The sequence below is a fragment of the Camelus bactrianus genome, chromosome 10, assembly GCF_048773025.1.
Source record: "Camelus bactrianus isolate YW-2024 breed Bactrian camel chromosome 10, ASM4877302v1, whole genome shotgun sequence".
Taxonomy (NCBI): Eukaryota; Metazoa; Chordata; class Mammalia; order Artiodactyla; family Camelidae; genus Camelus; species Camelus bactrianus.
The window spans coordinates 9,347,082-9,366,913 of NC_133548.1; the positions used below are offsets into that span (position 1 = coordinate 9,347,082).

At 58.6% G+C, this 19,832-nt stretch overlaps 1 protein-coding gene across 7 annotated transcripts in view; it reads right to left on the reverse strand.

Annotated features, from left to right (window-relative positions):
* The window catches only part of DAGLA (diacylglycerol lipase alpha), a 60,823-nt gene that overhangs the window by 24,538 nt on the left and 16,453 nt on the right, over positions 1–19,832 (reverse strand). For 3 of the 7 annotated variants that reach the window (XM_074371920.1, XM_074371916.1, XM_074371918.1), the window contains 2 exons: positions 670–808; positions 78–289 (listed from right to left, as the gene is read on the reverse strand). In XM_074371920.1, the coding sequence (XP_074228021.1) occupies positions 78–289; positions 670–764 (307 nt within the window). In that variant the 5' untranslated portion in view covers positions 765–808. Of the gene's footprint in view, positions 1–77; positions 290–669; positions 809–1,864; positions 4,369–19,832 lie in introns of those variants that run through there. The other 4 variants (XM_074371917.1, XM_074371919.1, XM_074371921.1 and 1 more) reach the window with 4 other exon arrangements.

The following is a 19,832-nucleotide window of genomic DNA, read 5'->3' on the forward strand; positions in this document are numbered from 1 at the left end:
TGAATGCTGGGCACAGGAGGAGGGTGAGGGTTGGAGTAGGCCAGAGCAGCCCCTCACCCGTGGTGGGTGGCCCTTACCCAGGCGCACGTAGAGCACATACTGCATGGATTCTCGGGGCTCCGTGTAGAGGATGCCCCCGCGCATGCTCAGCCAGATGATGGCCATCTCTGCAATCATGCAGCTCAGCAAAATGCCCAGGTAGCCGCGGCCGTGGTCCACCAGGTTCAGGGAGCAGGCCTCGTTCGGGTTGTAGACCAGGCCGAAGAGCACCACGGACAGGATCACAAACCTGGGGGAATGCACACGTGAGCGGAGCCAGGCAGCCTGTGCACCTCCCACGGCCCACCTCCCGGCGGGGGAGGTGAGGGCCTCACTGCTCCGGGCACAGGACCACTGTCCACCTGGCAGTGAGTCCCTCTGAGGACACAGGTGTCCAGGGACAGGGTAGCAAGGGCAGGGAGTCCAGCCACCAGCCGTGGGCAGGCAGCACAGCAGCTCCACCCAGCGCTGGCGTCAGGTCCAGCAGTGGCCGGGTGGGGTCTCCATGTGGGTATCGCCCTAAGCGGTGGATGGTTCAACACCGACTCCTGGGAGCTGGGCACATGATGGGGTTGGGACAGATGATCAGAAGGCCTTCTTCCAGGCCTGTGACATGGGCATAAGACTCACCATGTGGTGTGCAGGAGGAAGAGGAAGATGGCTGGCAGGACGAGGTCATCGCTGCCCACTGACCAGCGTCGCCGGAACACCACAATCCCGGGCATGGCTGGCAGCTCTGCGGAGGCTCAGCGGGCCTGGCGCTCACCTCCTGAGACAGAGCAGACCCTGTGGCTGCCTAGGCCACTGCGGCACCCAGGGTCGCCACATGCCTTGCTGGGTGTGCCCAGCGGCACAGGCGTCTCCCCCAGGCCCTACAGCCCAGGGGCTTCCTGACCCTTTCTGGGCAGACCCACCTCCCACGGGATCCACCCCCAGAGCCAACATCAAAAACTGTAGCAGCCAGACACTGGCTTCAGCCCTACCCGAGGACTCTCCTGTCCCCCATACTGGCACATGCCCCTTGGGATCAGCTCTGCCAGGGGCTACCCCAACAGGAACTTCTCAGCATCATTAAAGACCTGGGTTCATCCTTGCCTCGCCCTCCATGGGATCAGGGGAGCCCCTGCCCAGTGCATGCAGTCCTTGGGGTGAGGTGGGGGCTTCCCAGACCAAGCCTGAGTCATCCCCTGCTGTGAGGCCAGCAGGGCAGGTGTAAGGCTGAAGGCCTTGGGGAGGGTGGGGATAAGGGCGTGCCTGGGGCTGGAAAATATGGGGGATGGGAGTTCCCAGCACATAGTAGGTACTCAGTAAATATATGTTGCATGAGGTCTTCCACTGCTTGCTTTGCTGGAATGCTGGAAATCAAGTCACTCTATGACTTGATTTTGCACCCATCAGACAGAATTCCCAACCACAGCAATGCCTCTTGGTAAGGAAGGACATAGCTGAGACACAAGTTCAAGAGCATGGCTGGGGTGCTCAGCCCCTCTGCCGGAAGGGCAGCAGGCAAGCCCTGGGGGTATCCCATCCTCTCGGCAACCATCCCTCCCACACCCACCCTGAGCCATGCAGCCTTCACTGCCCCGATCCCAACTCTCTGAAGTAGCTGAATTCAAATTAGCCACAGGCAAGCTCAGGGAGGAGGGCCCAGGAATCCCCCGGTCCCCACACCCTAGAGTCCCAGGAACAACGGCAGTGGTGTTGGCCGGGGGTAGACACCCATGAGGGGCTCTAGAGTAGCTCTGAGCTGAACTGTGTAGAGGAACCCCTGCTGCAGGAGGCTGGGCACTGGTGGGCAGCTGCCCCCAGGCTGGCAGAGGCTTACATGGCACCTGGTCCAAGGGTAGACAGCAAGTCCTCCTCTCCCCGGTGACGGCTCCAGGGAAAAAGAGTGTCTGCGGAGACCGGCATCACTTGGGAAGTGGCCAAGTCTCCCCCGACCGGTGGGATGGCCCTCAGGGTGGGCGAGGGGGTTTGGGGTCTGGTGGCCAGCCGGCACGTCCAGTCCAGCCCGTCTCTGTCGCCCTTTCCCTGGTGCAGCCACTTCATCCAGCCGCTGCCAGGCTGCTCCCAGCGAGGTGGCGGCCTGGCGGGCGGGCTGGCGGGCTAGCCTGCTGGGGTCGTGCCTACTCTTCCCCCCACCCTCAGGAAGTGACATCATCCCACTCTTTCCAAGGAGGAGTCGGAGCACGGATTCTGGGAAGCGGGAGAAGGATGGAGCGCGCAGAGCTGCATGGTGGGGTGTCCGGGGGTGGGGGTCTGGGACTACAGGGGGCTAGGGATCCAGCTGTATGTCTGTGACAAGTGGCTGACGGCACTGGCTATGTTTGAAAGGACGGAGGGGAAGGGAGGGGCTGGGGCTCCGTGGGTGGCAGCAGGGCTGCGGAAGGACAGAGCTGCCAACAGCTGGTATGTCAGCCGCCAGCTCCTACAGCCCCTCCCCATCTCCAGGTGGCCCACGGAGGTTGCCTCAAAATGCTGGGTTGGGCTTGGGGGCCCCTCACACAAATGAAATGACTGCAAGGTCCCAGAAGGTGCTGTAGCTCCGCATCCCACTCTAATCAGGCCAGACCCCGGCAGAGGAAGGGGAGGGCCGTCCCAGAGGAGCCCAGAAGAGCTTGTTCTCAGGGATGCTCCACAGACAGCCCTTCCCAACCACCTCCTCTCCCTCTGCCCTTCACCTCTTGGAGTCTAGAATGGCTAAAACTCTCACAGTTCACACGTACCATCCACCTCACAATATCACACAAAGCACCACGTGTGCACACGGCCCCACCCTCCCTGCTCTCAGGTGGGAGAAGTAGGGGGAACCTGGCACCTGGCCCTGCAGAGGTGGCTGAAGGTCTGTCAAGACACCAGAGTGAAACGGCCAGTGGCAGCCTCTGCCCCCCAGCTCAGGGAGTGACCAGCCAACAGCCATGGTCAGTGTCAGTCCCACCTCGATCATGTGGCAGGGTAATCCCTTGGGCTGACCCCACCAGGTGCTCCGTTACAGGCCTGGACAAAGCCAGTGACAGTCTTAGCTCTGGTGGGCTAAGCAGAGGGAGAGCATATGAACCCGGCAGATCAGCTGCCCCTCCCTGGTCTGGGCTGGAGGACTCTCCAGCTGGTCACTACCAGGTCACGGTGTGGGATGGGGGTGACAGGGCCTGTGCTGCTGCTGGGGGAGTGGGCCACTCTATTCCATGTAGATTCATAAATCTCAGGGCTGCTATTTTTAAGGGCCTGAAAGACGCCCTTTCTCTCGAGACCCCAGCCCTTCACAATGGGGGCCTGTTCCCGTGCTGGGGATGTGATTTCATCTGGAGGAAATGTCTCAGGATGGGGGAGGGCAGAGGCTATTTCCTGGTCTGGGGCTGCCACAAAGCACCTCCTCTGGCTCTCCTCCCCCAGGGCACAGGGTCTGTGCCCTCCAACAACCTCAGTGGGGGCGCACATAGCTTCCCTACCCAGATCAGTGGCACTCCCAGGGGAGGTGTGGCATCCCTCTTCAGTAGGGGAGAACAGGGGCACTGCTGGGCGCTCCCTATGCCCTGGCTGGGCCGCCAGCCCAGGCAGGTGTGACTGGGGTGCCAGGACACCCCCCAACATGGATGGGGTGACTTGAGTGGTACTACAGGGCCCCTTTCTTCCTCTATCCACAAAGCCCAGTATCCTTGATGGTGATTCAGGCCCTTGAGTTAAGCATTAACCATTCTCAGAGTTCCACTTCCCAAAAATGCAAAATTGTTTTCTAAAATGCACATGCTGATTCCTACTTTAAAAACCTTTCATGGCTCCCGTGGTCTGCAGGGTAAAGTCCAGACCTCTCAGGCAGTAGCTAAGGGCCTCAGTAACTGGTAGGCGGGCTGTGCAACCTTGGGCAAGTGCCTTGCCCTCTCTGAGTCTGGGAGCAGGAAGACCCTCCCCATCCCCTGGGGATCCCGGGCACAGACAGGCTCAGGGCCTTCTTCTGGCTAGAGAAGTACTCCAGCCCCTTCTCACACTGCCCCATCCTCCTCCCGACCCTACCAAACTGCTGCTCCCTAAAACACCTCACTGGAATCTGTGCTCTGTCTACCACAGTTCCTCTGCCACTCATCTTTCGAGGCCAACCAAAAGTCATCACCTATTTGAAACCCTCCTTGACAGCACCCCCTACCCTTCTCATGCAGAACTGGCTTTTCCCTTATGGGCCCCCTGGATGCCTCCCCCAGGGCAGCCTTGGGCACATTGTATTAGTGTAAACTTACTGATTCTTTGCTGCCCATCCCTGCCCCAGCTCAGCCGAGAGTCCTGGAGGGCCGGGGTCTTGCAGTGCTGCTGATCTTCACACCCACTCTCTTGCCCTGGAGTGTAAGCATAGGGCCCCCCCCCCCGCCCCCACAGCAGCCCCGGTCCCCACAAACCACCACTCCATCCCCCTGAAGCAGCTGTCATAAGACTGGAGACATGGTTCCTTCCTCTCCTAGCTCAAATCCTTCCCTCTTGGGGAAATGTTCCCCACCCCGCCCCCACGCTCCCTGGCCGCTCTCAGAGGACCAGCTTCTCTGGCTATCTTAAGTACTCTAGGGCTTTTTCCTCAGCTGCAAAATGGGGACAACACCACTCCCTCAGAAGGCTGCAGCAAGAGCTGACTGGGATGATGTCACAGAGATCTGCATAGGTCCCGGCGGACCCCAGGCCTCTCCTCGTGGGGGCCATCATATCAACGGGGCTTCTGCGGACTTCATGGCAGGGTGATCTGGGATGGGCGCTGGGGTTTGGGCAGGTGTTGCTGATTGCATGATTGGCTCCAGCTAATCAGAAAGGGCTGGCCTGGGCAGATCAAAGCCCTGACAGGGTAACCTTCCCCTGCCATGGGCCTTGGGGGGCTGCTATTTAAAGAGCCAGGGCTGGGCCTTCTCCCCCTGATCCTAAGGTCCCCTTGGGCTTGGCCCTGGGAGCAGGCTTCAGGGAGAAGTGCCCTTGGCAGTAGGTCCCAGCAGGTCAGTGCTGAGAGCTTTCAGGGAAGGGAGGTCACAGAGAGTTCCAGCTCAGGGCTAGTGGGAGACAGGAGGTCACCCTGCTTGCTGGCAGTGGGGCCAGGGCACCAGAATCAGGCTGAATCACAGGGAAAGGATGACGTGATATAGGAGGCCCATCCAGTGTCACCTCCAGCCTCTAGGTCAGTTCATGAGGTGTCCCACCTGGCAGGGGTGGCCTTGTGCATCCAGGCCCAAGGATGGGCTGGAAGTTGAGCCTGGAGGAAGGGATGACAACCAGACCCAGGCCACAGGGATACATCTGACATTGGCGAGCACCTCCCTTGTTCCAAGTCCACCTGCCAGCCTCACAGCAACGATGCAGGGTGACAGCGTCACCCTCAATCCACATGCTCTAAAAATCAGGCTGTGTCTAGGTCCTAGCCCTGCACTTACTGGCTGTGTGACCTTGGACAAGTTATTTAACCTCTCTGTGCCGCTCAGTTCCTTATTTCTAAAATGGGCTTAAGAACAGTACCTAGCTCAGAATTGTCACAGGGTTAAATGAGTCACACACTTAAGCCCACACCTATCACAGAGTAGGTACTCGGTGAATGTAGCTCTTCCACTATGATTTCTATTGAAGAATGAGGAGGCTGGGGCTCAGAGACTCTGCCCCGCAGCTTCCAAGGAGCAGGAGGCTGAGCAGGCAGGAGTCCAGTGCTATCCAAAGCCCACACTTAATGCAGGAATGTCAGGGTTAGAAGGGGCCATGCAAACAGTCCTGGAGCCCCCTTTTATGGGTAAGAAAACTGAGGTTCAGAAAGGCCCCAGAGACTCCAGCTTTCCCTATCTGTCCATCCCAGCAGGTGCTAGACACACTGTCCCAGAGTTCCCAAGCCAGCGCATCCCTTCTCCCACCTCACAACATGCCCTTCTTGAACTCCCCAAGAGACAGTCCCATTAGCAGAGTGTATCCCCGGGGAGCCTGGGCTGAGATCTTCTCTTTCACACTCTTGATGCATAACCCCCTTGGAAGATGGCAAAATCCACATGACCTCCCTCACTGGCAACCAATCCACAAGAAGGCATCAATCACCTGAACGGTTTCAGGCAGAGTCATCTGTGGCTACCTCTCCACCTCCCAGTGGGTGGGGGCCCCACTGCTCCGCAGCCGGGCTGGCAAAGGAGAGGAGACCTCAGCCCCAGGCCCACCTTCCCTGGACCCCGTTTAGCCCTGCCTGTTGAGGCTGGTGACCAGGCCAGGTCCAGCCACATCCTCAAGCTGCCAGTCCCAGACCCAGGGCAGCATCCCCAGGCCAGAAATTCACCACCCCTTCAGGCCTTGGTTGCCTCTCCTGAAGAATGAGGAACCTGGACTAAGGGGAGGCTAGTATTTTTGTATTTGTTAATATTTACTTGTATCAGCAACAGCTGCATGTGCCTATACGGGAACCACAAACAATGAAAAGGTGGAATATAAATGTAAAATCTTCAGAACAAAAACTAAGTACATTAAAATAGAAGATTGGGGAAATGGTTGCACATGTGCAAGACACAACGGCCCCCACAGGAGCTACATGTAAAACTATCAGTACACTCCATGCTTCCTGGTGGCCAAAGTAAAAAGGGAAATCAGGCAGTCTGTAAGGACTCTTTTAGTTCCCCAAGGTGCTGTGGTCTTTGGGGTCCTGAGGAGAGGGCCCAGGACTCCCTTTCCTATAATGAGTGGGATTCCCTGCGTGAAAGGGTTTTGAAATTAGAATGTGTTCCAAACACAGTGAGAGGAAACTGCTGCTAGCTAGGCCCTTGGGGTCTGTCTGGTTCCAAGTGTTTCTGTGTTGGGCACTGGAGCTTGTCTTCCTGAGGTGGGTATCTGACTTGGGGGCCTGACTGCAGTGAGGCTGGGCCCCAGGCAGCCTGCAGGGCGAGTGCTGGCCCCAGACACTCCGTCTCAGCTGGGGTGGGCTCACGAACGGGCTCCCTTCTGGCCTAAGTGGGCTGGCAGACAGCGCCCGCCCTCTTAAGTCATGCCCAGAGCACTGGCTCCAGGGGTGGTCAAATCCTGGCCCCTCCACTTCTCAGCTGTGTGGCTACAGAGCTAGTTAGCCTCCCTGCTGGCTGGTGAGGCTTATATGAGGGAGCACCCACAGAGGGAGGGGATCAACACATAGTAACCAGAATCACTTCAAGAGGCTGCAGGGCGGTCCCAGCTCAGCCCACCTTAAGTCCTCTAGCACCTGTCAGTTACCTACCACATCCTGGGCCTCATCTGAGCCCTTTGCAAACATAACTCACTTAATCCTTATAATAACTCTGTGAGGCAGGCACTGCTATTACTATATTTTACAGATGAGGTGAAGTGAATTGCCCCAGGTCACACAGCCTAGTTCCAGGGCCTGTGTCTTAACCACTGCTTCTGAGGAGCAGGATTCAGCTAAATGCCTGTCTTTGAACCCAGGAGCAGGCTTCTGATGCCCCCTATGGAATGAAGAGCCATGGCGTTAGGGATCACAAAGAGCTCTGTGGGTCTTCCTCTGGCTCCAGGCTTGTGGCCACGCCACCACGGGGAGACTGCGGATATCGACCCCACTCTGCAGATGAGGAAGACTGAGCCCAGGGGAGTACCACGGGCTGCCTGAAAGTGAGGGGGCTGTGGGCCCAGAGCTAGAAGCCTCATTAGGTCATAGGGGCATTACCCCAGCTTTACAGATGAAGAGACCAAGGTCAGAGAGGCACAATGCCCGAAGATCCCACGACAAGGACAGGGCAGGGCTGGGATTTCAAAGCAGCCTCCTTGAGTTACTTGAAAAGAAAAAATCTCTGCCCGTCAGTCCGGGTCCTCATTCCCACGCACACAGACACAAAGACCCACATGTTCCTTCCACCGGGCAAGTCCCTTCTCCTTCCCTGGCCTGTGGCCCCACACAGAGGCTGGTCTTCAGGACCACAGGAAGGGGAAGGGCGGCGAGGGAGGCGACAGAGAGAGCACGCGCGTGGGTTGGGGGCCACGTGCACTGCCAGCCTGTGCCCGGGTGTGCACAACCCAAGCTAGGGGCCTGAAAGCTGTTGCTTTTCACATGTCAGCTGTGCAGGAGCAGAAGGCAGAGCTGAATCTGCCCAGGGCTGAGGCTGGGTTCCTCATGCACCCAGGCCCAGGGACTGAAACAGTGTGCCTGATGTGGCCGGGGGCAGGAGGGGGACGCCACGGCCACTCCCCTCCGCCCCCAGGGTCTCAGACTCACAAGCACCTTCCCCGCCCTCCCAGCCAGGGCCACTTTGAAGGACCAGGGGAGGTGCCTCCTACGCCCCTCACTACAAGCCTGAAGGTGGGTACAGCTGGTCTCATGTCACAGATGGGGAAACTGAGGCTCTGAGGTTAAACAACCCAATGAGTGAGATGCCAAGTCTGGCTCTGAAGCCACAACTTTCTGCTGTGTTCTCTCCACATCGACAGGCTTGATGGCCAGAGCCCCTCCCCATGGAAGAGCAATCTCAGGGCCAGGCAGAGAGTTTGAGGAAGAGGATGAAAAGGAATGGCTCCAACTGCTGGATGCCATGCTGGGCTGGACGCAGAAACAGCTCCAACAATTATTCTATCACCTGTTATTTTTTAAAAAATTCTTACATAGCATTTATTACATATAGTAAAGAGCAATTCTCAGATGTTACCCACTTTAACGTCATTCTTTTAACAACCCTATGAGGTAAATGTTATCATTTTACGGATGAGGAAACAGGCCCGGAGAAGTAAAGTAACTTTCCCTAAGTCACTCAGCTAGTGAGCGACAGAGCCAGGCCGCGAGGCTCCAGTCTGTGCTCTCAGCCCCTCCCAACGAGCCCTTGTCAGGGCTCCATTTATCACAGAGGCTCCAGCTTCTCGTTCTCAAGCTAATTATTTTCCACTCGTCTACAACAAGCAAAACTTGCCATCTGCCACGGGCCCTGTCACTGACACCAGCCCAACTCCCTGGGAATCAATTGAGGCCTTTCGTTTCCTGCTAGTTGTTTTGGGAGGGCGGCTGGCTGCTGGGAGACGAGGTGGGAGGGCCCAGGAAGTGGCAGGACCCTCACGAGCAGTCAGGCCAGGCCCTCCTCCCACCCTACTGCCCTCCCTGGTCCTCTCCTCCAGGGGGTTGACGCCAGGGCTCACTGGGCTGGAACGGACCTGCTTCCAATAGCGGAAGAAGTTCCCCTCTGGTCAGGTCAAGTTTTATTTCTGAATTCTTCCTTGGAGGCTGTTTATTTTTCTGAAACTAAGGATGGGCCCTTGTCCCACACTCATTCTGGTGCCTGGGGCAGAGGTGCCCCGGAGCAGCCCAGAGAGGCGGGCTCTGCTGGCTGCCTGATGGGCACTGCCTGGTGCCCGGGTCTCCCAGGCCCTGGCCCTTTCCTCCTGTCTGTCTGTGGATGGATGCAGGCACCCATCCCAGGGCTGTTTCTATTCAGGCCCTGTGGTCTTCTCACATCCCCCCTTTGTGCTCTGTAATATCTTTACCCCTTCCCTCCAGCCCTGGAGGACAGCCCCGAATCTGAATCTCAGATCTGTCACTTCTAGCTGTCTGTGACCTTCACTTTTCTGAGTGTCAGTCTCCTCATCTGCAAAAGAGGATAATGGAGGTACCCGCTTCACAGGGAGTCGTGAGAAGTAAATGGGACAACACATATAAAGCCCTCGGCTCATGGAAAGTAACAGTGGCTGTCATTATTATCTATCCAGCATCTCTCCTGAGGGTGCTTAGACTCCTCACTGCCTGAGTCCCTACCCTCGAGGCGTGGCAGGGCCCAGATCTCCCTGTGAGCTAATTCAAGCCTCCCATACAGAAAGACCCTGCTCCCTACCCCTGGCCACTGGGCTGACCCACGCCTGCCGTCACCCTTGTCGACCTACCTAATACCCTGACCTACCTTTTCCAGCAGGAATGGCAGCATCTCCTAGGAGCCCCACTTGCCCAGGCTGAGGCTTCACTGGCCCTGCCTCCTTAACCCACAACGAACCACTGAGACGGACTCATGATCCCATGGATCAGCTGGGAATGAGGAGCTCTGGCTCAAGGACACATCTGTGCTCCTGCGGAATGCCCCCGTCTGCCTATGTCTTAAGTTTCGGGGAGTCCCACTGTAGGCCCCTTCCCAGCTCAAACTCTGGATGTCCCGAGGGGCAGAGGCCCACCACTCATGTCCATTTGCCCAGTCCAGCAACCTACTGGCAGTCCTCCCAGGCCCCCCACCCCTTATCTCCCCCAGGGCCTCTGCTCTCCCACAAGCCATTTACCGGGAGCCTCCCCCACTACTGCTCCCGCCCCGCGCAGCTCACCTGCAATGTTTTAGCTGGGCTTCCCAGAGCTTCCGAGAAGAGACTCCCTGTCCCGGGTGCTGGCAACACCTCTGAGAGGAATTAGCACCTTCCACTTCATTCGGGGCCCCCTAGTGAGGCTGCTAATGAGGATGCTAAGTGGGCACACCTAGCCTGACACCTCCCCTCTGGGAACCCCCGCGCCCAGCATACCCTGTGCCACCACGGTTCTATCGCACCTCCTCAGGCCTGCTCAGGGGGAGAGGCTCCCCAGACTCCAGGAGGCTGCATGGGCCACGGAGGATGGGCGGAGGGGCCACCTCCCTGGGCAGCACGGCCATCTAGGGCACAGGCCCTCACTCGGGCTATTGAGTTTCGCTTCAACCATTCCCTGGGCATCGCAGAAGCAGGAAGGGATCGAGTGACTTCATAACATGAGCTCTTTCCCAGGGGAGGAGGTCTGCAGAGTTCCTGTGCGGCCGGAGGGCCAGCATCCCTTGCCCCTCAGAGCACTGCTGGCAGCAGGAGGTGCTACTCCCCACGGCGCCCAGGCTGTGGTCCAGACCCCGGCCCTCGGTGGCCCTCCTCTCCCGTGCCCAGTGAGTGGATGGCAGTGCTCTCCCAAGTGGGTTTCTGGAAACCCTCAGGCACCTCCAGCTGAGGGGAGGTGGTCACAGCAGGCTGGGGCTTGCAGGCTATGCTGGTCAGAGTACTTTAAGCTGTTTTACACATTGGGGCTCCTTGTAACATTGTATTTGAACTAAACAATCTCAGTGCTTAAAAATGTTTGAGAGGTCCTGGACAGAAGGAACTCTCAGGTCCTTTCTGGCCCTGACTTTTAGTTCTACTTGCTGTTTCAGTGCAGGATGGCTGAGAGCCGGGGAGGTCCATCCAGGAGCCCAAGCTAACTGGACCATCCTATGTGTCTGCCTGGACTAAGCCACAAAAAACACTGACCAGGTGCTCGGAGACTTCTACAGTCCCCCTCACTCCCTAGAAACCGCCCTGGGCACGACAAGCTGGACCAAGCACGTGCCCACAGGCCTCCGGGTGGGGGTGGGGGCTCCGAAGGCCCCCTGCCACTGGATGAGAGCAGGGCTACACCCAGCTTTTGTCCTAGTGCCTCTGTCCACGCAGACGTGCACTGAGCCATGATCTTCAAAGTCAAGCGCAGGAGCCACCGCCCGGGACAAATCAACCACCACTTCCTCCTCCTCAGTGAAACGGGGATGGTGATGACAGCGCCTCCCTCGTGGGGCTGCTGTGAAGACAAAGTGAGTTCAAAGTTGTGAAGTGCTGAGCGCCGGGTCCAGCACAGACGGGTTGCTTGGTGGCATTAGCTACACACACACCTGCTTAGTTTTAATTAAATCAACCCCCTCCTCAAAAGTGCATTATGGCTCCTAAATGCTCTTTATGTAAGATTAAAACTCCCAACCATTAGCTATAAAGCTCTCGACCAACCGCCCACCTCCGTCGCTGTCAGTGGGCAAGCCCGTCTCCTGCTCATCAAAGGAATGGCCCTCTCCCTGGCGGAGCTCGGGCCCGTCCCAGTTGGCCTTGAGCCCCAGTCCTGGTTGGTCGGCCCATGACTGATCCGTCTCGGCCCACCTTCCTGCAGGCTCTTGGTGCTTTGCCTCGCCTTCTCTGTTACACTGAGGCTCCTAGGAAGGAAACCCTGGACTCCCCAGGCTTTGCTTCAGGTCTGGGGGATGGGCCCAGAGGCTCAGGGCAACACAGACTAGAAATGGGGAGCACTGGCCTCCACAGTGGGGGCAACCTCACCAGGCACCTCGTAAACATCAGCCTTCTCACTCTTCATGCCCAGACGGGACCAAAGGGCTGGCTTTGGATCTGGGTAGGTAAAGGCTCGGAGAGGGCAGGGCCCGACCTTGGACTCCGGACTTTGGTATCACTTTCCCTCCCAGAGGACTCATCCTCAGGGCCAGGGCCCCAGCCTCAACACACCAACACTTCTGTGGCCTCTGCTTCCTGGCCAGCTCCCGGGGTGTGGCAGCTCCCTGGTGACTGTGGGCTAGACTGCTGCCTGACCTTCCAGCCCTGAGTGGTACTCCATGACCACTTAAAAGGTCACAGAAGGGAGGTAATGGACATTTGGCAGGACCTCCTCCCAGTCGACCTGGGGCAGGTGCCTGCGGCTTCATTAACTGCCTGCTACCAGGAGGGATGAGGCAGGCCTTCCATGGACCCTGCCAGCCCTGGGGAGGTCGGCAAAGCTGTGTCTGACTCCAGGGGATGAACCTTTCAACAGGAGCTGACAGCGCCATCGAGAGAGACTAGCAGTGCCGGGCACTGAGTGCTAATGGGATGCCCACCTGGGGCCCAGGAGACAGGCAGGGTCCTGGCCAGACCGGGTGAGGCCGAGGCTTCTGCCAGGCAGAAAGTGGCACCTTATCTCCTCTGGGGCTTGGGAAGGAGAGTGTCAATGCCTGCTCCCTCAGCAGGCCCAGCCCTTCACTGCTTGTCCAGGAAGGCTCTGGAGTGGGGGGTGGCGGTGAGGGAGTCGGCAAGAGCAGGGGACCTGAGGGGGGCAGCCTGCGTCATAGCTCCTGCTGACTGCCCCACCCTTGGTGGCCACTGGCTGCTATAAATACCTCTCCTGCCTCTGGATGTTGCAGGAGGTGACCTAGAATTGTGGGCTCTGGGGCCTCCTGGGTGCCCCTCCCTGCCAGTGTCAGATGCAGCCTGCCTGACCAGAATGTCCTTGTGGCCTGAGAGCCCACCCCCACCATGAGCAGGGCCCTGGCCAGGGCTGGGAAGACCCTGACACTGAGGGAGACAGTTGAGGCTGCCAAACCCTGGGTGTCCCACCACCGTCCTCTCTACCATCTTGGCGGCAGCACTGAGGACGTCAAGTCCTTGGAGAGCAAAGGTCTGGCCGGCCTGCAGAGGAGACACGGTGTGCGGCCCAGGACCACCCACCACAGCCTCGAGCCTCAAGCTTAGACGCAAGGGCTCCAAAGCCCCCCTCCTCAGTCCACGGTTCCTTGGCAATTCCACCTGACCTCCAAGCTGGCCGAGCATACTCCTTTCTTCCAGTCGGTGGCACGTGTCTGAGTCAGCCCTTCAGTCCTCGAGAGACCCCAGGCAGGCCCAGGCCCCAAACCCCAGGTCTGGCTGACCTAGGGGCCCAGGGCACGAGGTGGCCCCGGGCCTGGCAGTTGTGAGGACACCATCCCTCACACGGGGCCAGGGTTTGGTTCCAGACTCTGGCTTAGGGCGGCACCAGGGCGTGAGGGGAGAGAAGGCTGGGAACAGCTCCAGGGGTGGGGCCTGGGGTGTGAACACAGGTGAAACCAAGTAGAAATTAAATTCACACATGCAGCCATTCTCCACCTGTCCAACACATAATCAGAGTACCTACTGTGTGCCAGAGGGCCCCAGCAATAAATAAAACTCAGGTCGGGCCAGCCCTCAAGGAACCCACAGGCCAGAAGGAAAAAGAGGCTTCAAACCAATCTTCACATATGACGGCATAAATTTCTCCAACGTGTGCTCCGAAGAGGGGTCCTGTCAGAGCCTGAGCAGGGAGGTGAGGGGCAGCTGCCTTAAGAACTGAGGTCTGAAAAATAAGCTGGAGTAACAAGGCCACAAAAAGAGGGCAGCGAGGGGAAGAACTTGGAAGAGGCCTGTGTGAGCACCACAGAGGACAGAGAAAAGACCAGACTAGCCAGACAGGAGCAGAGGTGAGGGCCGAGGAGGAGGGGCTGGTGGGGTCGGTGAGCCAGGCCCAGGAGTCTGAGCTTTATCCTGGGAAACTCTGGGCCAAGGCGGGCACAAGGGTAGAAAGGAGTGGGGGCCAGATTGAGGTGCAGCAGACAACGGTGACAGATAGGATGGGGCGCTGGCATTGGAGGATGACCCAGCCTGATGGCCGTGTAACCAGACAGGCAGAGGGAAGGGCACTGCATCTGCCCCTGGAGCCCCAAGACACCCAGTGATCTTGGCTCCGGGGCCAGCAGGCTCTGGAGCACTTCCTGCTCAGTGTCTGCCTGCAGGCGGGGAGTCTTCCTGCAGGCGGGGAAGGATGGACTACGCCCTGGTTCCTACAATCCTGGAGGAACACCGAGAGAATGGAGGCCTGGGGCAGCCTGTCCCACTCGAACAGCAACGCACACCCCAAAGTTTCAGCTCGGCCCAGGTGTGCAGCAGGCACCCATTCAAGGGCAGTCCTTGGGCTTTGCTCCACAGCTGAGGGTTCCCCACGATGAGCCTGAGGTTGGAGGCATTGCCCCCTGAATGCTGAACTCCTTACTTTTCCTGTCACCAGCTCTGGCCACAAATACAGCCATGCAGAGGGGGCCTTAACCTGGATGGACGAGAGCTCAGACCTGATGCAAACCCCACACAGAAGGAGAGATGGAGGCTCAGAGAGAGGCGGTCTCTGTCGGCTGGTCACCCACCCACCCGCCATTTCCAGTCACTCCACAGAGCTCATTATACTTAGAAAATGTACTTCTTTTTCTGCCGGCCAGCTGGCCCGCCCTCACCACCCTTGCTCACTATCCCCAGGCACTCGGCCATGTCTCTGTCCCTCAAATACCCGAGTGTGTCCTGGCTCAAAGCCCAAGCTCTTGCCTGGACACGATCCTTGCTCCCCATCTCTGCATGGCCCCCCACCTCCATCATTCAGATCCTAGCTCCATCCCTCCTCTGGGACTCCTGTCCAATCCCAGGAAGCCCCAGAGCCTCTCCATCACATTATTATTTTATTTTCATCTCATCGCTTTCCACCACCTAACCCTCTCTAGTTTATTCATCTGTTAACTTATTTACTCTCTGTCCCCTCCTACCCCCTCAGGGAGTGGCTCTCCGGCAGGGCCCTCGCCTGTCTTCTTCCCTGCTATGTCCCCAGCACCCAGCAAAGGGCCTGGCAGTGGCAGGAGCCATGTGTGAGCACAGCCTGTGGCAGCCGGTGCAGAGACAAGCCCAGAACCCAGGCTCCTGACTCCCAGCCCCGACTCTTTCCGCACCACACTGGCTGCGTGCTCGGGATCCCAGCTCGGGCCCAGACTGCTCTCCTGCAGCAGCAACCACAGGCAGGCTCCACTGGTGCCCGACGACCACGCTGTGGGTGAGGCAGGGGAGAAAAGTGGCAACTTTCACTGATGCATAAACTGGTGGGAGGGGGTGTTGGTGATTTGCCTTGGGTGACCCGGCGAGCAGCAGGGCCAGGACCATGGCCAGTTATCCCAGAGGTCCTTCTGCCTGGGAGGCTCTACAGCACTGACGAGCCTGCTCCCCTGGGCATCCGTGGGAGGGAGGCTTGTGGTGTCCACCTCCACAAAGCCTGTGCCTGGAGGCAGGATGCACATCCACAGGGAGGGCACCGCAGGCCATGCTCTCAGGATGCAGTGGGTACTCGAGTCCCCTCCCAGCAACATCCTGAGGGGCTAACCAGGATCCCGGGGCCGCTGTTAACAAGAAGGAAAGGGAGCACCAGGGGAATGACTTCCCTCTTAGAGCCTAGTGTCTCACCCAAATGTACGGGGCTGGACTGGATGTCTTCCGTTTCCCCAGGACTTGTATTTTTACTCCTCCTGAACACTCAGCTGCCAAGGGGCTTCAGCCCCCGGATGGGGAACACAATCCCATGGAAGATGCAGAAATACCGATAACACTACATCATGGCCACCCTGGGAGGGAGATGGACCAGGAATGACCATTCTACACCCAGGGTTTTAAGTCAGTCAAAACCAAGGACAAAACCTAAGCCGTCAGTGACTTGCCTGTGACCTCGGAGCTGCAAAGCCTCATCCCTCTCCAGACAATGGACACGGGAACAGTGGCTGCCCCCTGGCTGCTGGGGGAACACAAACGACTTGGTAAAGGGCCTACCCTCAGATCCTTGTCCCGCCTCCTCCCTGTGACCCTGATCTGCTCTCTGCCAACTTCCTGGGAATGTGAGGAGAACACACAAGACATAGCGGAGGCTTCTTAGAAGGAAAGCACTATAAAAAGCTTCACAATATGATTACTTCCCTTGAAGACACAGCCCTGGGCTTTGACATCCCCGCCCCCGTGGGGCCTCGTCAGGATTCTCCCAGCGTCCTCCTCCTGGCTCACACCTGCACAGCTGGGAGACCGGAGGCAGTGGGCAGGCCCACCCGGAGACACACCCCCGGCCCCAGCATCTCCCCACCAGAGGCAGAGGGCGGAGGGAAGGTGGGAGGGCTGGTTTCGAGGGCTATGGTCCACTCTGGATGGCCCTTTCCCCACCCTCTGCACCCAGCCTCCTCTCAGCTCTTCTGGGCCTTGGGAGGACACGAGAGCACGTCTGGGAGGTGCTCAGAGCTCCTCAGAGAAAGAGTCAGACCCAACGTGGGATGAATTAGGTATCAATGTGCTCATTTATGCGTACTTCGGTTTGGGTCAGGGGCAGAGTAGGAGATGCATGGGGCTCAGTGTCACAGAATCCAGACTTGGTACTGGGCTCGGCCGCTAATAAGTGTGGGCAAGTCACAACCTCTTGGAGCCCTGATTCCTGTCAAATGGGGAGAAATGAGATCTGAGTGACACTGGTTAAAGTACGACCTGCAAATGGGGACTGCGAGGGTACCGGCCTTATGGCGTTACCATGGGGGTGATGGTCGAGCGCTCGGCACTGGGCCTTGCGGGCTCGACGTGCTTCATGGCTCGTCATTCTCCTGGGGGAGCAGAGTTGTGGACAAAAGACCTGAGGATGGGGTTGTTTGCAATGCCGCCTGAGCTTGCAGACTCTGTGTCTGTCTCCAGGCGGGCACCCATCCCTGACCAGCAGCAGGAGAGAGGGCTGTTCAGGGCCTGGTGCCCACTGGACTCAGGAGACTAGCACTCCCCCTTCCACGTCAGTCCTGCTCCCCAGCTAAGAGGCAGTGGTGGAGGGACCAGGCTGCCTCCCCAGCCCCAGCACATGGCCAGCTCCCAAAGGGCTGGCTGCCCTCTGTGGACAGAGCTCTGCCAGTGGAGGGTGCAGCACAGTCTCTTGGTGACGGCCTGCTTGTCCTCACAGCTTGTCTGATAGGACCAAGTGCTGGGAGGACCACAGGCCAGAGCAGTGGGCTTGCTAAAGGCCACAGCCCAAAGCAAGTGGACACCCTGGGGTGGCGCGAGGCTGGCCACAGGCAGGACTGCAGGGAGGGAGGCATGGACTCCCTGCCCAGCTAATGCAGGCCTCTCCCTGGGGTCTCAGCTTCAGAGAGACACCAGACCCACCCAGCCTCTGTTTACCTAATCTATTCCCTTTGGAACCAAGGACCAGGCCTGTGGCCTCAAGAAGCCGCCAGCACATTCCCTGGTCAATGACTGCCCATGCAGGGGTGAGCTCAGGCAGACCAGGAAGAGGATGCTGGAAGGCCACTCTCAGGAGGGCAGGCAGAGGGGCGGGCCCAGGGCCGGGGAAGAAATCATCAAGTTCCTGGGGCTGATTCATCTGAAAGGAGGTGAGAGCAGGGCAGAGACTGGCTGAATCAAGGCAGGCTCTCTCCTTGCTGGGAGGGAGGGCGGGAGCTGCAGGCAGGCATGGCAACCCCAGGAAAGAAAGGGGCAGATGTGTCTGGCAGGATACTCCTGGCTTGGGCCACGTGCTCCTCTGCCCCTGGCCACACAAAGTCCCATTGATGCTGCCCTTCGCCTCCACACCCTGGGGCCAGCACCCTGATGCCAGGGCTCTGGGGACCTCTCCTGCTCCCTGCTGACCATCCAGCTGCTGCTGCCACTGCAGCCCTGGCATGCCAGGCATGCCAGGGCCAGCTCTGTAAAGTCACATGCTCTGCGTGGGCGAGGCCAGGCACTGCAGAGCGTGGCACTTATGGGCAATGTGGCCCTTCTCAGTTACACAAAAGCTGGAAGCCCAGAAGCAGTGGACCACTTGCTTGCCACCCTTGCCCGGCCTCACCCATCTTCCTGGAGGGCAAATCCTTGGGCAAACAGTCAGCCAGGTGCTGGCGGCACAGCAAACGCAGGGCTGGGAAAAGTAAACACTGTAGGCCACCCCCACCCTACCCCACACACCGAGCCTTCTCCAGGGGACAAGGTACATAACCTAGCAGGCGGTGTGCTGGGAGGGTCAGGCTGCCTTGGGCCTGGAGCTTCTGCTTGGCTGGGTTACTCTGAACAAGTCTCAGGACCTTGGAGTGATGGCCACGTGTGGCTCTTGTAAAGGTTAAATGGGAGGAGGCCCGAGTGGGAGCACTTAACACAGAGTTTAGCGTAGACGAGGGTCTAGATTCATGGATGCTCTATCCAGTGCCATGTAGATGTGGGGTGGAGCCGAGGCTGTCACAGAATAAGGGACAGCACCGTGGAAGTTCAGGCACCACAACCTTCAGCAGTATATTCGTCGGTGTTCCCCTGGCCTAGGCCCCCTGTGGAGACTTCTGACCTGTGGCTCCACCAGCAGGGGATGCTCCTTCCTGCTGGCCCCAAGCCCAGGGCAGCCATAAGCCAGATTCCAGAATCCCCTCCAGCTGCCTAGGGCCCCCTGGCCCCTACACAGGGCTTCTGTTCCAGGCTGGCCCCACCCCACAAGTGGCCAGAGGGGTACTGTTTACTCCTCCTCGCAGACCACACCCTGGGGTTGCAGAGCACATGCCGATGAGGCAGCCTGGCCTTTATCTGCTCTACTACTTGCCATGGTTGAGCGCTCTGCAGAGTCAGAGCTTTTCCTGCCCCTGTGCCTTTGCATAGCCTGTTCTCACTGCACAAGTTGTCTTTTCTAGTCCTGTTCTCCTGGGAATTCCTCAGCCTGCCAGGACTTAGCCTGAACACCACCTCCTCTGTGAAACCTGCCGACCTGAGCAGCGCCCTTCCATCCACCCCAGCCAGGTGCCCTGGTTCCCCACTAGACTAGGAGCTCCTAGAGGGCAGGACTGAACCTTCTGCCTGTGTCCTTGGCACCCAGACAGTGCCACCCCGGTGCCTAGCAGCTGCTCCAAAAATGTTAAACCAGGCCTAGGCCCTGGTTCCTCTGAGATCGCTGTTGGCCTGATTGGCCAAAGAGACTTAGACAGCTTCCCTTACAAAGCAGATGGGGGCTGGTGGTATCTTCTCCCTTGGACACTGTCCACGCTCTGAGCACTGAGCTTCACCACAGTCAGAGGCGGCTTTGGGGGCTGTAGGCTGCCTCCCCATCTCCAAAAGCAGAAACCAAAGTTAACAGGAGGGTGAGCCCAGGGAAGGGAAGTGCAACCGGAACTGCAGGGAGAAAGGGAGTTGTGGCTGCCATCTGCCATGAACAAGATGTTTGGAGAACACGCACTCCTCGGCTCCAAGGTCTCCCAGCCAACTCACGGAGGGCGGGCCGCCCCTCTGCAGATGGGAGCCGGCAGCTCTGCCAAGCCCGAGAGGTGACAGGCCCCCTCCCAGCCGCCTGGACCCTCTAGCTGCCCCCATCTGACCTCCCACTTCTCGGGCAGACTGGGGGCCCGGATGCCAGCCCAGGACATGGGCCACATCACCTCTTCCAGGGAGCACCCCCGCAGGCTCTGGGGAGCCAACTCCACAATAATAATAACAACTCAAACGTAATGATAATAAGGGTAACAACACCAACT